Here is a 17,745-nt window from a genome sequence, read left to right as displayed (position 1 = left end):
ATCTAATTTAAATAATTTGCGCAGTATGCACTCCGAAGTTCCGATCTGAAGCAAAAGATTCACGAACCCACTCCGAAATCTCAATCTAATTTAAATAATTTGCAGTATGCACTCCGAAGTTTCGATCTGAAGCAAAAGATTCACAAACCTGATTCGAAATCCTGATCTAATTCTAATGATTCGCAATCTGTGCTCTGAAGTTCCGATCTGAAGCAAAAGATTCACGAACCCACTCCGAAATCTCAATCTAATTTAAATAATTTGCAGTATGCACTCCGAAGTTCCGATCTGAAGCAAAAGATTCACGAACCCACTCCGAAATCCCAATCTAATTTAAATAATTTGCGCAGTATGCACTCCGAAGTTCCGATCTGAAGCAAAAGATTCACGAACCCACTCCGAAATCTCAATCTAATTTAAATAATTTGCAGTATGCACTCCGAAGTTTCGATCTGAAGCAAAAGATTCACAAACCTGATTCGAAATCCTGATCTAATTCTAATGATTCGCAATCTGTGCTCTGAAGTTCCGATCTGAAGCAAAAGATTCACGAACCCACTCCGAAATCTCAATCTAATTTAAATAATTTGCAGTATGCACTCCGAAGTTCCGATCTGAAGCAAAAGATTCACGAACCCACTCCGAAATCTCAATCTAATTTAAATAATTTGCAGTATGCACTCCGAAGTTTCGATCTGAAGCAAAAGATTCACAAACCTGATTCGAAATCCTGATCTAATTCTAATGATTCGCAATCTGTGCTCTGAAGTTCCGATCTGAAGCAAAAGATTCATGAACGTGCTCCGAAGTTCTGATAAAATTCCAACGATTTGCGCTCCGAAGTTCCGATCTGAAGCAAAAGATTCACGAACCCACTCCGAAATCCTAATCTAATTTAAATAATTTGCAGTATGCACTCCGAAGTTCCGATCTGAAGCAAAGGATTCACGAACCCACTCCGAAATCTCAATCTAATTTAAATAATTTGCGCAGTATGCACTCCGAAGTTCCGATCTGAAGCAAAAGATTCACGAACCCACTCCGAAATCCCAATCTAATTTAAATAATTTGCGCAGTATGCACTCCGAAGTTCCGATCTGAAGCAAAAGATTCACGAACCCACTCCGAAATCTCAATCTAATTTAAATAATTTGCAGTATGCACTCCGAAGTTTCGATCTGAAGCAAAAGATTCACAAACCTGCTTCAGAATCCTGATCTAATTCTAATGATCCGCAATCCATATCCGAAGTTCTGATCTGAAGCAAAACATTCATGAACGCGCTCCGAAGTTCTAATCAAATTCTAATGATTCGCAAATACACACTCCGAAGTTCCGATCTGAAGCAGAAGATTCACAAACATGCTCCGAAGCTCCGATCTATTTTAAATGATTCGACATATGCACTCTGAAGTTCCAATCTGAAGTAAAAGACTCACAAACCCGCTCTGAAGTTCCGTTCTGAAGCAAAAGATTCACAAACCTGCTCTGAAATCCCAATCTAATTCTAATGATTTGCGATCTGTGCTCCGAAGTTTCGATCTGAAGCAAAAGATTCATAAACCTGATTCGAAATCCTGATCTAATTCTAATGATTCGCAATCTGTGCTCTGAAGTTCCGATCTGAAGCAAAAGATTCATGAACGTGCTCCGAAGTTCTGATCAAATTCCAACGATTTGCGCTCCGAAGTTCCGATCTGAAGCAAAAGATTCACGAACCCACTCCGAAATCCCAATCTAATTTAAATAATTTGCGCAGTATGCACTCCGAAGTTCCGATCTGAAGCAAAAGATTCACGAACCCACTCCGAAATCCCAATCTAATTTAAATAATTTGCGCAGTATGCACTCCGAAGTTCCGATCTGAAGCAAAAGATTCACGAACCCACTCCGAAATCTCAATCTAATTTAAATAATTTGCAGTATGCACTCCGAAGTTTCGATCTGAAGCAAAAGATTCACAAACCTGATTCGAAATCCTGATCTAATTCTAATGATTCGCAATCTGTGCTCTGAAGTTCCGATCTGAAGCAAAAGATTCACGAACCCACTCCGAAATCTCAATCTAATTTAAATAATTTGCAGTATGCACTCCGAAGTTCCGATCTGAAGCAAAAGATTCACGAACCCACTCCGAAATCCCAATCTAATTTAAATAATTTGCGCAGTATGCACTCCGAAGTTCCGATCTGAAGCAAAAGATTCACGAACCCACTCCGAAATCTCAATCTAATTTAAATAATTTGCAGTATGCACTCCGAAGTTTCGATCTGAAGCAAAAGATTCACAAACCTGATTCGAAATCCTGATCTAATTCTAATGATTCGCAATCTGTGCTCTGAAGTTCCGATCTGAAGCAAAAGATTCACGAACCCACTCCGAAATCTCAATCTAATTTAAATAATTTGCAGTATGCACTCCGAAGTTCCGATCTGAAGCAAAAGATTCACGAACCCACTCCGAAATCTCAATCTAATTTAAATAATTTGCAGTATGCACTCCGAAGTTTCGATCTGAAGCAAAAGATTCACAAACCTGATTCGAAATCCTGATCTAATTCTAATGATTCGCAATCTGTGCTCTGAAGTTCCGATCTGAAGCAAAAGATTCATGAACGTGCTCCGAAGTTCTGATAAAATTCCAACGATTTGCGCTCCGAAGTTCCGATCTGAAGCAAAAGATTCACGAACCCACTCCGAAATCCTAATCTAATTTAAATAATTTGCAGTATGCACTCCGAAGTTCCGATCTGAAGCAAAGGATTCACGAACCCACTCCGAAATCTCAATCTAATTTAAATAATTTGCGCAGTATGCACTCCGAAGTTCCGATCTGAAGCAAAAGATTCACGAACCCACTCCGAAATCCCAATCTAATTTAAATAATTTGCGCAGTATGCACTCCGAAGTTCCGATCTGAAGCAAAAGATTCACGAACCCACTCCGAAATCTCAATCTAATTTAAATAATTTGCAGTATGCACTCCGAAGTTTCGATCTGAAGCAAAAGATTCACAAACCTGATTCGAAATCCTGATCTAATTCTAATGATTCGCAATCTGTGCTCTGAAGTTCCGATCTGAAGCAAAAGATTCACGAACCCACTCCGAAATCTCAATCTAATTTAAATAATTTGCAGTATGCACTCCGAAGTTCCGATCTGAAGCAAAAGATTCACGAACCCACTCCGAAATCCCAATCTAATTTAAATAATTTGCGCAGTATGCACTCCGAAGTTCCGATCTGAAGCAAAAGATTCACGAACCCACTCCGAAATCTCAATCTAATTTAAATAATTTGCAGTATGCACTCCGAAGTTTCGATCTGAAGCAAAAGATTCACAAACCTGATTCGAAATCCTGATCTAATTCTAATGATTCGCAATCTGTGCTCTGAAGTTCCGATCTGAAGCAAAAGATTCACGAACCCACTCCGAAATCTCAATCTAATTTAAATAATTTGCAGTATGCACTCCGAAGTTCCGATCTGAAGCAAAAGATTCACGAACCCACTCCGAAATCTCAATCTAATTTAAATAATTTGCAGTATGCACTCCGAAGTTTCGATCTGAAGCAAAAGATTCACAAACCTGATTCGAAATCCTGATCTAATTCTAATGATTCGCAATCTGTGCTCTGAAGTTCCGATCTGAAGCAAAAGATTCATGAACGTGCTCCGAAGTTCTGATAAAATTCCAACGATTTGCGCTCCGAAGTTCCGATCTGAAGCAAAAGATTCACGAACCCACTCCGAAATCCTAATCTAATTTAAATAATTTGCAGTATGCACTCCGAAGTTCCGATCTGAAGCAAAGGATTCACGAACCCACTCCGAAATCTCAATCTAATTTAAATAATTTGCAGTATGCACTCCGAAGTTTCGATCTGAAGCAAAAGATTCACAAACCTGATTCGAAATCCTGATCTAATTCTAATGATTCGCAATCTGTGCTCCGAAGTTCCGATCTGAAGCAAAAGATTCACGAACCCACTCCGAAATCCTAATCTAATTTAAATAATTTGCAGAATGCACTCCGAAGTTCCGATCTGAGCAAAAGATTCACAAACTTGCTCTGAAGTTCCGGTCTAAATAAAATGATTTGCAATCCGCACTTTGAAGTTCCGATCTGAAGCAAAAGGTTCATGAACCCGCTCCGAAGTTCCGATCAAACACTATAAATAGACGCTGAAGCTGTGGCTGAAATCAGTCACTTGTTTATAGATTTAGTATTTTTTCTACGGTAAATAGCACATAGTGCACTATATAGGGAATAGGGAATGATTATAGGGAAAAGGGAACAAAGTCTGATGTCACAGTGTCAGTGCAAACCACAAAACGGACCCATTTGAATTTTACACAGAATGCTATAATTTATTAGCCTGGGTTTCCCCATCCTGCCTTGCGCAGCGCGATTTTATTCACGCTTCTAGTCTAGTCTGGAAACCATGGACCTAATTTTCACCTAAGATAGGGAACCAATCACAGAACGGGGAGGGAGCAGCAAGACGATGACGCCTTCTATGCGACTCACCGAAGCAGTTTGTTACTATGGATCCAGCATGGCAGCAGCCGCGAAGTTATCTTTCGTGTCTACACCGGACGCGAGCGGCGTGACCCGACGCGACAAATGACATTAGAACCTATTATGCTGTCTACACTGGATGCGGCGAGACATGGCAAATCCCGACAGTAATCTGCTGCCGCGTTCTATTTATGACGTGCTCACACAAAAGTTTAAATGATTTGCAACGGTCGCCTTGTCGCGTCCAGTGTAGACAGACTTTAGCTGTTGCGGCGCGGCAACTGTCGCGTCCGGTGTAGACACGGTGTAGTGTTCGTAGTAGTTTAGAACGCAAGTTTATTTTGAAAAAAAGAGCAACTTTTGGCGTTCGCTCTACCTACGTCATCCGGTATAATTGAAACGATTGGCTATGATGAACTACGCACAGGCGCATTTGATAGACATTCGTATCGCCCAATAAACGGCTCTGGACATTCGTAAACCACGCCTCAAATACGAGAAAATTAACATGTGGTTCCCAGACCACGAATCATGACGAAGTCATAACGTGGTCTGGCGTTAGCCAGGCTAATAATTTATAGTGATATGGATGAGATTACGACTGTCATACGCCATCAAATGCAGCTTTACTGAGCCATCAAATGTGGCTCCAAGCTGTGATCTAAACAAAATGCTATTGGCTATTAAAAAAAGGGGGCAGGGCTGGTTGATATGTCCTGCCCTGTCTTCCTGTTTCAGTTGAAATTACATCAGCACAGAATAACACTGCGTGTTTCAAAGCAGTGGACCTTTAATGAAAATACCCTCTATCAGAGAAGCTGCTTCTGTCACTGACTTGCTGTTTTTATGTTTATCTCTGCAGTTGTTGAAGACATTAATAAGCGAAGAGAGCCTCTTCCTTCATTGGAGTGTATTTACCTGATCACCCCAACTGACAAGGTACTCAAACACATTCATTTTGTGACGCTAATGAGGCAAATAAAGTAAAATAATACCTTCAGCGTAGACTTTCTCCTCGTGGTGTGGAGGCGGACCTTCACACTGTACACACTAAACATATGTCACTCACTAACACATATAAATATATATTTATACACACACACTGTATTTACACAGCCTACACAAACAGGCCATTTTGGTTACTATAACAACACAAAACACAGTCTTATCTAAAGCTTGTTGTATTTCTCTTACCAGTCTGTGCAGACTCTCATCAATGACTTCAAAGATCCCCATTCAACGAAATATAAAGCGGCTCATGTGTTCTTCACTGACTGTGAGTATCTGAGAATACTCCACTGTACTTCAAGTGCTCTGGAAGCATAATACACACTACACTATTAATGGGGCTATAGTCAAAACCAGACTGCTACACAATCAATCAAGAAGACAATGTTTTTAACAAATCTTACTTAAACACAGTGCAGTGTAACATCAGATATAAAGGTGATTAAGCCATTTTGTGTTCCTATGAATTAAACGACAGATGAATAAGCTTTCTTTCTTTTGTAGTTAATCATAAATCAATGTGCTGTTACAATTAGTCTGACAATCAATTATTGGATACTTTGTTTACAAAAGTGGGAAATATATCAAATAAAAAAAGCATTAATTGAACACTTAATATACATAAAATTACTAAATACAAGATAAAGATAAATATTTTGTATAAAAATGGTTAAAAAAAGAATTTACTATATTTTTATATATATAATTTATATCTTATTATATTCATACACTCTATATTATATTATTTATATATTACTATATTTTATTTTACATACATTTTAAAACTATTTTGCATATAAAAGTGTAAATATTGCAGCTGATTTTATTGGAGATTTTATTGCAGAAATATTGCAGCTAAAATTTTTTAGATTTTTTAAAATGACATTTACAAAATGACAAAAATGTATATACATTTGAAAATATACATTTGATAACTTTTTTGACATAGGGTTAGGGTAATAATTTCAAAATATATCCGCTGCAAAAATATAAATATTGAAATATTTAGATTTTTGCAGCTGATATATTTTTTAAATATTTTTGACATTTAACTTTTTTGACATAATTTATACATTACTATATATTCTTTTATATATAACTATTTTGTATATAAAAGTGTAAATATTGCAGCTGAATTTAAAGGAGATTTTATGGCAGAAATACTGCGGATTAAATTTTTTAACAAATATTTAAAAAATATTTCATTACATATATTTTACATATAAAAATTGTATATACATTTGAAAAAATATTTTTTGATACAAAAGTGTAAATATGCAATATTTTATTACTTGTGTTCTGGCAGCTGTTTTTTTTAATTGACGTACATACTTTTTTGACATTCAATTTTTTGTATATAAAAGCAAATATTGCAGATGATTTTAGGAGATTTTATGTCAGAAATATTGCAGCTGAATTTTTTAAAAATATATTTATCTTTAAAACAAATAACATATTTTATGTATAAAATTACAATTTGGAAAAAATATTTTACAATATTTTTATATTTATATTTTTGACATTAAACTTTTTTGACATATATATATATATATATATAATTTTTGGTATATAATATAATATTTAATATAATTCTTTAAAAAAAAGACATATTGTAAATATTGCAGCTGATTTTATTGCAGAAATTTGATTTTTTTAATTTATTTATTTGTACATTTAATTTCAGATATATTTTTCTATATTTATATCGTAATATTTTAAAATAGTGTAAGTGACATATAACATGTCAAAACTTCAGTAAACTGCAGTCGATGCTCAAAATGTTATGTCAACTACCCATGTGTTTCTTTCAGCTTGCCCGGACCCCCTGTTCAATGAAGTGGTGAAGAGCCGTGCCTCCAAAACCATTAAAACCCTAAATGAGATCAACATCGCCTTTCTGCCCTATGAGTCCCAGGTGAGTCATTTCATGAGTAGAGAGGACGAGACAGATAAAAATACATAGGAATAATGACTATCCATATAGAGAACAATCCAGAAGCAACTCAGTGAATGCAGAAATAGAGTGTTCCAGGACAGCTTTAATGCTGGGGGGATGCAGTCTGGCCCACAATGCATTGCTGCTTGGGCTGTCTGCTATGATTAATTCAGTGGAGTCAGAGGAGTGGTGCGTTTCTCCTGGCGTGATGCTGCAGCTCAATGCTTTGCAGACCCGCCTCATTCAGAAACACGTAATTGGCCGACACAGCATCCAGAGAGCACCTCGGCCAATCAAAAGAGGTTATGAGAGGGAACCAGCATCAAGGGGAACCCATCTGCTGAACAGAAGGATGGTCATGTGACCCTGCGTGTGCCGATAGGGGGTGGGGAGGGGTGGTTGTGAAGACCTTTACAGATAGACCGTCTGATACAGGCAGAGATACGGCACGGATTTGGCCACAGGAAACACAAAGGCAGGAAGGAAAGGAATGAAATTCGTTAACTTTAAGTTCATCCCTCAGACTAGTTTGCAAACAGGAAGTAGAGAGGAACACATTTCATGGCATTCTGTCACAGGTCTTTAGCATGTGACATGCTTACAAAATCCTTAAAAAGTGCTTATTTATAGAAGAATATGGAAAAACATATACACTGCCATTCAAAGTATTGGGGTGACTAAGATTTTTTTTTTTAAAGAAATGTATGCTTATTCAGCAAGGATGCATTATATTAATCAAAAGTGATCTTTTTTATTTTTATTTCAGTTTTATTTTTAGATATTTTAGTACATCAAGATAAACTAAATTAAAATAAGAATGTATGTTTTCTATAGTTTTCTAAAGAATAGTAATTCATTTTTATTTCAGTTTTTTTTTATATTTTAGTTAGTGGTGGGCCGTTATCGGCGTTAACGTGCTGCGTTAACGTGAAACTCTTATCGTGCGCTAAAAAAAATATCGCCGTTAATCTATTCTCAAATTTGGGTTGGGAGCTGGGTCTAAACTACGCAAGCTATGATGACTTTCACCTTGATAGTTTAACGCGGATGTATACCGAAGACTATAGAATATGGTCACGCGTTTAAGTCTCCTCCGCCAAAACACAGACGGGATCGCGTCGTCCTCCATTCATAAAAACCGAATCTACTATAGCGAAATGCCACGTAAATTCGTCGTTTTTTGGATTCATAAATCAACTGTTGGTCTGTCACTTAATTCAAATCGCGATATGGACTAGTGTATGTGAAAACTGAAATGCAAAAAGACCGTTTTAATTTAATTTGAATCTGTTTGCCTAGCTGTATGTATGCAGCTTTTACTACACGCATACTGAAACCCACGTGACGCTCCCGGTAATTTTTGGCATTTTCATCTCACATGAACAGATAAACTCAATCTCCCAAACTGCTGTGAGTGTCACTTTTACCGTTTCATTTGAGAAAACTAGCATCATATCATACTGTATGACACAGAAACTTCACGGCAACCTGTCAAAATAAAAGTACGGTGTAACATGTAATGGGCTGGGTAGGTGTTGACGTTAAAAAACCACAATCTAATAGGTAGAAAAAAATATTTCATTGTTAGTTAGTTAGTAAACACAAGTACATCTAATTGAACATAATTTATTTTCATCAACAAATTATCATAGAACAGCTTTATGAGCTTTATGATCCATTCTCAAAGACTTACTTTTAGTCATTATTTGGGTAGCACACATATTCTGAATGCCTTCAGCAGAATTCAAATTAGCCATTTTAATCTAGATTAATCTAGATTAATTCCAAGATTTAATCTAGATTAATCTAGATTAAAAAAATTAATCTATGCCCACCCCTAATTTTAGTACATCAAGTTAAAGTAAATAAAAAAAATAAAATGTTTTATATTTTTTTCTATTTTCATTTTAATTTAAAATTTTATCGTGTTTTTGTCATTTTAGTAGTTTTTTGTTTTTGTCTCAGTGTTTATTCATTTTTTATTGCAGTTTTAGTTTTAGATATTTTAGTGCATCAAGTTAAACAAAAATAAAATATGAAATGTTTTTGATTTTTCATATTTTCCATTTTAATCCTAAAGGTTTAGTCATTTTATTGTATTGTCATTGTAGTAGTTTTTGTCTGTTGTCTATAGTTTTTATTCATTTTTATTTTAGTACATTAAGTAACTAAATAACTAAGTAACTAAATGATAAATGTTTTATTCATTTTTATTTTAGTTTTAGTTATTTCAGCACATTAACTTAAACTAAATTTCAAAACGAGAAATGTTTTATATTTTGTATATTTTCCATTTCAATTTTAAAGTGTTGTCATTTTCATCGTTTTTGTTTTTTGTCTGTTTTCTATAGTTTCTACTTATTTTAATTTTAGTTTTAGATATTTTAGTACATCAAGTTAAACAATTTAAATGAGAAAGGTTTTATATTTTTTTATTTTCCATTTTCATTTTCAAGTCATTTTATTGTGTTTTTGTCATTTTAGTAGTTTGTTTTTGACTGTCAATGTTGTTTATAGTTTTAATTCATTTTTATTTCAGTTTTAGTTATTTCAGCACGTCAAGTTAAACTAAATTAAAAACTGTTTTGTATTTTCCGTTTTAATTTTAAAGTTTAGTCATTTTATTGTGTTGTCATTTTAGTAGTTTTTGTCTGTTTTCTACAGTTTCTATTTATTTTTTTCTGTTTTAGTTTGAGATATCTTAGCACATCAAAATGAGAAATGTTTTGTATTTTCCATTTTCATTTTAAAGTCATTTTATTGGGTTTTTGTCATGTTAGTAGTTATTTTGTCTATGTTGTCTATAATTTTTAGTAGTTTTTATTTCAGTTTTAGTTTTAATTATTTCAGCACATCAACTTAAACTAAATTAAAAAACGAGAAAATGAGAAATTGCCTTGTTGCTGAAATAAAAAGTTTTAATTTGATTTCAGTTAATGTTTATTTTAAGTAACAAAAATGTTTTATGGTTCTAAATTTAGTTTCATTTTTACTTAATGATATTAACACCGTTTGAGATAAACCCACCCCTAAATGGCATGTAAAAGCAAGCAAAAAGGTGCGAAATGTCAGCTGATCATTTTGCCTGTTCCCATTATTGAATGAATATGAATGTGTTTGTGTGTTTAGGTGTTCTCTTTGGACAACTCTGATGCCTTCCAGAGTTTCTACAGCCCTCATAAGACACAACTGAAGAACCCTGTGATGGAGCGGTTGGCCGAGCAGCTGGCAACTCTGTGTGCCACACTTAAGGAATATCCTGCTGTCCGATATCGAGGGTAAGGCACAAGAAACTCTAGAGAAACAGAGCACCATTAATCATCCTTGTAACTGCCATTTCACATATGCAATCATATTTATCCCTTATACACACACTTACAGCAGTGACTAGTGTAGAAGACGGATGCCCAGTCATCTCTGGATCAGATTGCAGGAAGTGTCTGCTCGTCAGGATCAACAGAGATGTCTCACGTTCTGTCTGTCTGCTCTAATACTCTGATTTTCTGTGCACAGGGAGTATAAAGATAACGCCACTCTGGCTCAGTTGCTTCAAGACAAACTGGACGCCTACAAGGCAGATGATCCCACAATGGGGGAGGTGAGTGGCACAGTTCAGTTATTGCACTGCAGGAGAAAGAGGAGTTGTTACATGTTCATATGATTATGCATGTACCCCAGGGGTAACGGAAGCAGCTTTCAGTGGGTTCTTGGATTTTGATTTTGTTAAATCCATAAAACAGAAATTATGACTTCAGAATATTAGGCCTGTCACAGATTAAAGTCAAAGAAATCAAGCATGAAACCAATACTGACTCTTTACAATATGTGTGTTATCTGTACCAATTAGAAACCGAAATCAGAGCTGTTTCTTTCAGCTTTATTCCTGCCCACATTATTATTATGTTTGTGGGTGGCTTTGTTAATCAAAAATGGCTTGTGCTGATCATGGAGCATTAGTACATTTTTAGATTTTTAATTTTTTAATCTCTTTGCAGGGTCCAGATAAGGCTCGCTCTCAGCTCATTATTCTGGACCGAGGTTTCGACCCTGTCTCTCCTGTCCTGCACGAGCTCACCTTCCAGGCTATGGCTTATGACCTGCTGCCCATCGAGAATGATGTCTACAAGTAAGTGAAACAAATACATATATTTAAACTTATTTATAAATAATATTTACTGGATTAAATTATAAAGATGCTTTAACTTTCAAAAGTGATGATAAAGACATTATAAATGTCACAAAAGGAGATAAATGCTGACTTTTTCAGATAGAACTGAATTTTCTATTCATCAAAGAAACCTGAAAAAAAGATCTACTCTGCTGTTTTCAACATCATAATAATTACAATATTTTAAATTAAACAACGTTGAGCAAATCAGAATATTAGTATGATTTCTAAAGGATCACGTGACTGGAGAAATTGTGCTAAAAATTCAGCTTTGAAATCACAGAAATAAATTATATTTAAAAAAAATATTTAAATAGAAAACAGTTATTTTAAATAGTAAAAAAAATTTAGATAGATGCAGGCTTGGTGATCGGATAATCTTAATCTTTCTGTTCAAAAACTTTCGACTGTAGTATATGTAATATACAGTAATAATAATAATAATAATAATAATACTACATATAGTATGTAAAATATTTAAAATGTATATAAATAAACATTTATTTTTAAATAATATTTAGCAAAAGTGCATTTATTTTATGATATATAAATAGATTAAAATATCATAACATACAATATAAAATAATTCAAAGACATACGATATTTAAAATATTTAAAAGCAGAAAATGTGCATTATGCATATTTATTACACGGCTCTTTGGAATGCTCGATTCTGATTGGTCAGTTGAGACATTTGCAGGTTCGTTCTTTTCAAATAATCACCGCTCCAAAGTAATAACGCATAGCTTAGGTACTACTTGTATGTTTAAATCCCTCCATGCCAACAAAGATTACCGTTTGGCGCCATCTTGTGACAAACACTGGACAACCACAATTAACAATGGAAAATTTCGACATTAATCTATTTAAATTGTCTTACTAACGTACATAGTTTGAATGTTAGTCACGTGGTACTATATCGTTTCGCGGAAGGATAAAAATGTTAATTTAAAACAAATATGCCAATAAAAGGTTTCAAATTCATATTCATGTCCAGTTTTTTTCCTTATGTGGCAAGTAGCCGTGTAATAAGCGGGATAATGTACAGGCAGCCTGTAGTTATCGCGAAATAAGCCCCTTCAGTGTGATACAAGACCCTCCGCTTCGCGTCGGGTCCTGATCACACTGTCGGGGCTTATTTCTGCGATAACTACTGGCTGCCTGTACATTATCCCTTACGTAATATTACAAAGCGATCATTATTAACAAATACTTTCGTTAATAAACCAATGATGGTTTAAACTTATTTTTAAATAATGTTTACTATATTTTTATTATTACATGGCATTACATTATATAAATATAATATTGTATAATAAAATATAAAATAATAATATATAAACTTTACAATATGTAAAATGTATATAAATTAAAAAACAATTTTTATATTTAATATTACATTTTTAATATTATTTAAAAACTTATTATATTTATGTTATATTATATAAATATTTTATCATAAAATACAATATAAAACAACAATTTAAAAGCACAGAATGTGGATTGTGCATATAAATTATTACAAATGGAACATTATAAACAAATACTTTCATTAATAGAGTATACCAGATATAATATGATATATGTGACCCTGGACCTAGGTAATTTTTTGAAACTGAGATTAATACATCATGTAAAAGCTGACTAAATAAGCTTTCCGTTGATATATGGTTTGTTAGAACAACATTTGGTTGAGATACAACTATTTCAAAATCTGGTATCTGAGGGTGCAAACATTTTTTTTTTAAATATTTTAAATATTTATAATAGTAAAAAATGTTTACTTTTAAAGTTGTCCAAATGAAGTTCTTAGCAATGCATATTACTAATCAAAAATTAAGTTTTGATATATTTAGTCTCGGAAATTTACAAAATATCTTCATGGAACATGATTTTTACTTAAAGGTTGTATAAGTGATTTCAAGCCTGAAACATAAAGTGTCACATTCAGCTGACCTTTCTTCTCAATCCGCTCGCTGCCTGCCCCATAAATTGGCTGTAAAAAAAAAAAATGCGTCTCTGTGGTCAGCCTAGGGTCCGAGATATGCCAAAAAAAAAAACAATCAGTGCTACCCACCTTTACACATCAAAAAACAAACAGTGTTCCAACCAATCACCGTCAGGGGGCTGGTGTCGTGGACTTTCGTACTGGTGCAGGGATGTGAGGGAGGCAGAGCGAAAGTCCACAACACTAACCTCCTGACTTTTTTGGCATATCTCGGACCCTAGGCTGACCACAGAGATGCATTTTTTTTACAGCCAATTTATGGGGCAGGCAGCGAGCGGATCGTGAAGAAAGGTCAGCTAAATGTGACACTTTATGTTTCAGGTTTGAAATCGCTTATACAACCTTTAATATCCTAATGATTTTTGGCATTAAAAAATCAATAATTTTGACTCATACAATGTGTTTTTGGCTATTGCTACAAATATAACCAGGCTGGTTTTGTGGTTCAGGGTCACATATATTTGTTTGATTTGTATCTGGTAGGTATGATACCAGTGGGATAGGAGACTCTCGCGAGAAAGAAGTGCTGCTGCACGAAGACGACGACCTCTGGGTGGCACTACGGCACAAACATATTGCTGAGGTCTCTCAGTGAGTAAAACCTTACATTTTTACCTTAAACTCTGGTATTCCTGTAATGGTATTCTCTGGCTGTTAATGGTGACACTCCTGTTCTCTCCCTCCATTTTCATTCCCCTCACTCACAGGGAGGTGACACGTTCCCTGAAGGAGTTTTCTGCTAGTAAACGGATGAACACTGGAGAGAAGGTACACTGGAGTCCTGCAGGGGGGGAGGGGCCTGGAGGAGAATAAATGAGGAGTAGAACAGAAAGAATAGTGTAGCGTGGGCGAGAGAGGATAGCCTGGCAGATGAGATTGCACTGGCAGCCGAATCCAAACCGTGATGGCTGACTCATGTGAAAGCAATCTGAGGCTAGAGTAGGATTAGTATTGATTGACTTACTGACACAGCACAAGCCAACACACATAAACACATGCATTTCTGTTGTAACGTACTATATGCAATAGTATATGTGGACCTGGAGCACAAAACCAGTCAGAAGTAGCGCGGGTATATTTGTAGCAATAGCCAAACATACATTGTATAGGTATCAAAATGATTGATTTTTCTTTTATGCCAAAAATCATTAGAATATTAGGTAAAGATCATGTTTCATGAAGATAATTTGTAAATTTCCTACTGTAAATATATCAAAACCATAACTTAATTTTTGATTAGTAATATGCATTGCTAAGAACTTCATTTGGACAACTTTAAAGGTGATTTTCTCAATGTTTAGAATTTTGCACCTTCGGATTTTCAATTTACAAATAGTTGTATCTTGGCCAAATATTGTCCTATTCTAAAAATTTCCTATTTTTAAAAAAATTAAAAAAATGTACCCTTATGGCTGGTTTTGTGATCCAGGGTCACATATAGACTCATAAACCATAACAGCTTTTATATTGCACTATATTATTATACCTGATTTGGCCTATTCAATCTGGGACGTATCTTGAGGCAGTGTTTGCTTTCCTTTCTGTGAAAGTCCTGTGTTTCTTCCAGACCACCATGAGGGACCTGTCTCAAATGCTGAAGAAGATGCCGCAGTACCAGAAAGAGCTCAGCAAGGTGAGAGAGGTCAAAACACATGTGCATTCAGCCAAACAAGAGACTTCTCAGTTTCAATATTTACCTTATTGACCCTTAAAATATCTGTCCCTTTAGTACTCAACCCATTTGCAGCTGGCTGAGGACTGCATGAAGCACTACCAGGGAACTGTGGACAAGCTATGCCGTGTAGAGCAGGTACAATAGACTGTTTTCATGATGTGTCATCAATCGGCCATATTGGCGGCATTGAATTTAAACAGTGCCACTGTACCAAATAAAACTTGCATATTTTGCTGATGAAAATGGTCAATTATAATCATGTTTTGGGTTGTACTAATCGGTCAGACCGGGAAAAAACATTCGAAGTACTATAGACTGCCAGAAGTTATAACAAATCAAGGAGAAGAGTGCAAAAACTGTCAGAGGAACAAAAGCCGTTTGTGGTTTGGCCAAACTGAGCCAGGATTTCCAGGGCTAGAATCTTAACACTACTCGAGTCATGTTTGTTCTTATCATTTCTGTTCAGGTAGGTAAAATACTAGGCTTATATCTTAAATAATACTGCTTGTAACTATCTTTACCATCTATTAACTTTAGTTTGTCAAAATATTGTGCCCCTCCTTGCTTACTAGGTCCTTCTCTATATGATTTAACAGCTTCCACACGTTTTTTCCATGGTTAAAACAGCATAAATTAGCAGAACAACATATTCAGTAGTACATTAACTGTGCAATCAGTGCTGTTGTTTACATCCGAGTTTCATGAATGAGGCTATTCCACCCTCCACGCAGACACTTCAATAGCGCACATTTTTATAGGTTAACATTAGATTGAGCTGCCATGTAAAGTTGCTAGTACATACACCTTTCAGATGAAAAGCCCTATTTGAGGTCGATGACAGGTGAGCGTTTGGATGTACTGCCCGATGTACTATATCACACAGAGCAAGTGGTAACCATCTGTCGGTCACGGATTACGTGACTTAACCACTTCCTGTGGACATTTTAAATTTTTTTTTCTGCGACTAAGCGACTAATAAAATTTTGGTCAACCAAGCCTCTTCTTGTCGACTAACGCTTTGTCGACTATTAGGGGGCAGCCCTATTAATATCACAATTAATGTTGTTAATTGTTGGCATAGGTGATTTCAAATGTACTTTGTTTTTTTTTTTTAATGAAAACATTAATTTACATATACATACAGTACAGACCAAAAGTTTGGACACACCTACTCATTCAAATGAATGAGAAGGTGTGTCCAAACTTTTGGTCTGTACTGTATATTTTTCTGTTTATTAAAGTTTTTACTCTACTTTTGTGCAGTTTTCAGTGGGTTAGTGATATTTTTTAAATATATATAAATTAATTAATTAATATTTTTTAAATGGGTTTTTATACAAAAACAGCTTTTTTATGTAAAATTCACTTTATAAAAGACCCACATTTCTTACTTTAATTCATGGGGATAACATGGATAATTTCACATGGTTTAGTGTAAGATTTTTGCCCATCTTTTGGAAAATCCAGTTTTAAAAGTAAAAAAACAACTACAAATAACTTTTACCAGTAGGTGGCTGCAGAGCTCCACTATTTGCTATTTGACCACCTGAAAGATATTTTTTCACAAGTTTTTTCAGTTGAACTCATATCTACAGTACAGACCAAAAGTTTGGACACACCTGAATGAGAAGGTGTGTCCAAACTTTTGGTCTGTACTGTATAAATACGAAAACATAAGATGTTTTGTCTGTACTAGGACTGAACAGTGCTAGAATCATCCATTCCTCCTCCATTTTTAGCTTCTAGCAGTTAAAAATACATTTTCATGGGCTGTTCATTCTATTTCTACAGTGTAGGCTGAAAGCGGCCAAAGTTAGAGGAGGTGGTGGGTGGGGAAGTATAACACAGGAGCTGCTTGGAAAAGTTACCCACTAGGTCAAGATTTATTTTCAATGAGGGGGTGAACAGAGCGGAGAGCAGAGGCAATGAAACTGCCACAATGAGCGATAGAGTATGGGGTGCATGTTAAAAAGCTGCGTGCCAAGAATGCTACCATCTTGTCTATTTTACTTTTACCAGGAACTGCCAGCTAAACTATGGTGACTAAAACTAACTTTTTTAGAAATATGGTAAATTCTTGCAAGTGAAAGTACAAGTATATGTTATTAGTATTTTAGTACTACTTTAGTATTTAGAAATTGATTAGTATTGATACTAAATTGATCTGAAAGCGTCATATCATTTCACTTTTTTTTTATTGCTTCCAGCATGCTAAGCATAATTTATGAAGTGTGCTCTGTCACCCGGCAGGATCTCGCTATGGGAACAGACGCAGAGGGCGAAAAGATTAAAGACCCCATGAGGGCCATCGTGCCAATCTTGCTGGACGCCAACGTCACCACCTACGACAAGATCCGCATAATCCTGCTCTACATTTTCCTGAAGAATGGTTAGAGAGTCTTTGGCAGCCATTTTATACCTCGGTTTGTT

The 17,745-nt window shown here is 35.3% G+C and overlaps 1 protein-coding gene across 2 annotated transcripts in view; it reads left to right on the top strand.

Moving 5' to 3' along the window:
• Nucleotides 1–17,745, top strand: part of stxbp1a (syntaxin binding protein 1a) — a 54,258-nt gene that overhangs the window by 25,133 nt on the left and 11,380 nt on the right. For both annotated transcript variants that reach the window (XM_073825012.1, XM_073825013.1), the window contains exons 4-14: nt 5,383–5,459; nt 5,718–5,796; nt 7,340–7,443; nt 10,594–10,742; nt 10,978–11,062; nt 11,460–11,590; nt 14,124–14,231; nt 14,348–14,408; nt 15,208–15,273; nt 15,370–15,450; nt 17,566–17,704. In XM_073825012.1, the coding sequence (XP_073681113.1) occupies nt 5,383–5,459; nt 5,718–5,796; nt 7,340–7,443; nt 10,594–10,742; nt 10,978–11,062; nt 11,460–11,590; nt 14,124–14,231; nt 14,348–14,408; nt 15,208–15,273; nt 15,370–15,450; nt 17,566–17,704 (1,080 nt within the window). The remainder of the gene's footprint in view (nt 1–5,382; nt 5,460–5,717; nt 5,797–7,339; nt 7,444–10,593; nt 10,743–10,977; nt 11,063–11,459; nt 11,591–14,123; nt 14,232–14,347; nt 14,409–15,207; nt 15,274–15,369; nt 15,451–17,565; nt 17,705–17,745) is intronic.

Source organism: Garra rufa, chromosome 19 (assembly GCF_049309525.1).
Source record: "Garra rufa chromosome 19, GarRuf1.0, whole genome shotgun sequence".
NCBI lineage: Eukaryota > Metazoa > Chordata > Actinopteri > Cypriniformes > Cyprinidae > Garra > Garra rufa.
Note: the sequence above shows the minus strand (reverse complement) of the source record. Positions and strands in the feature narration are given on the sequence as shown.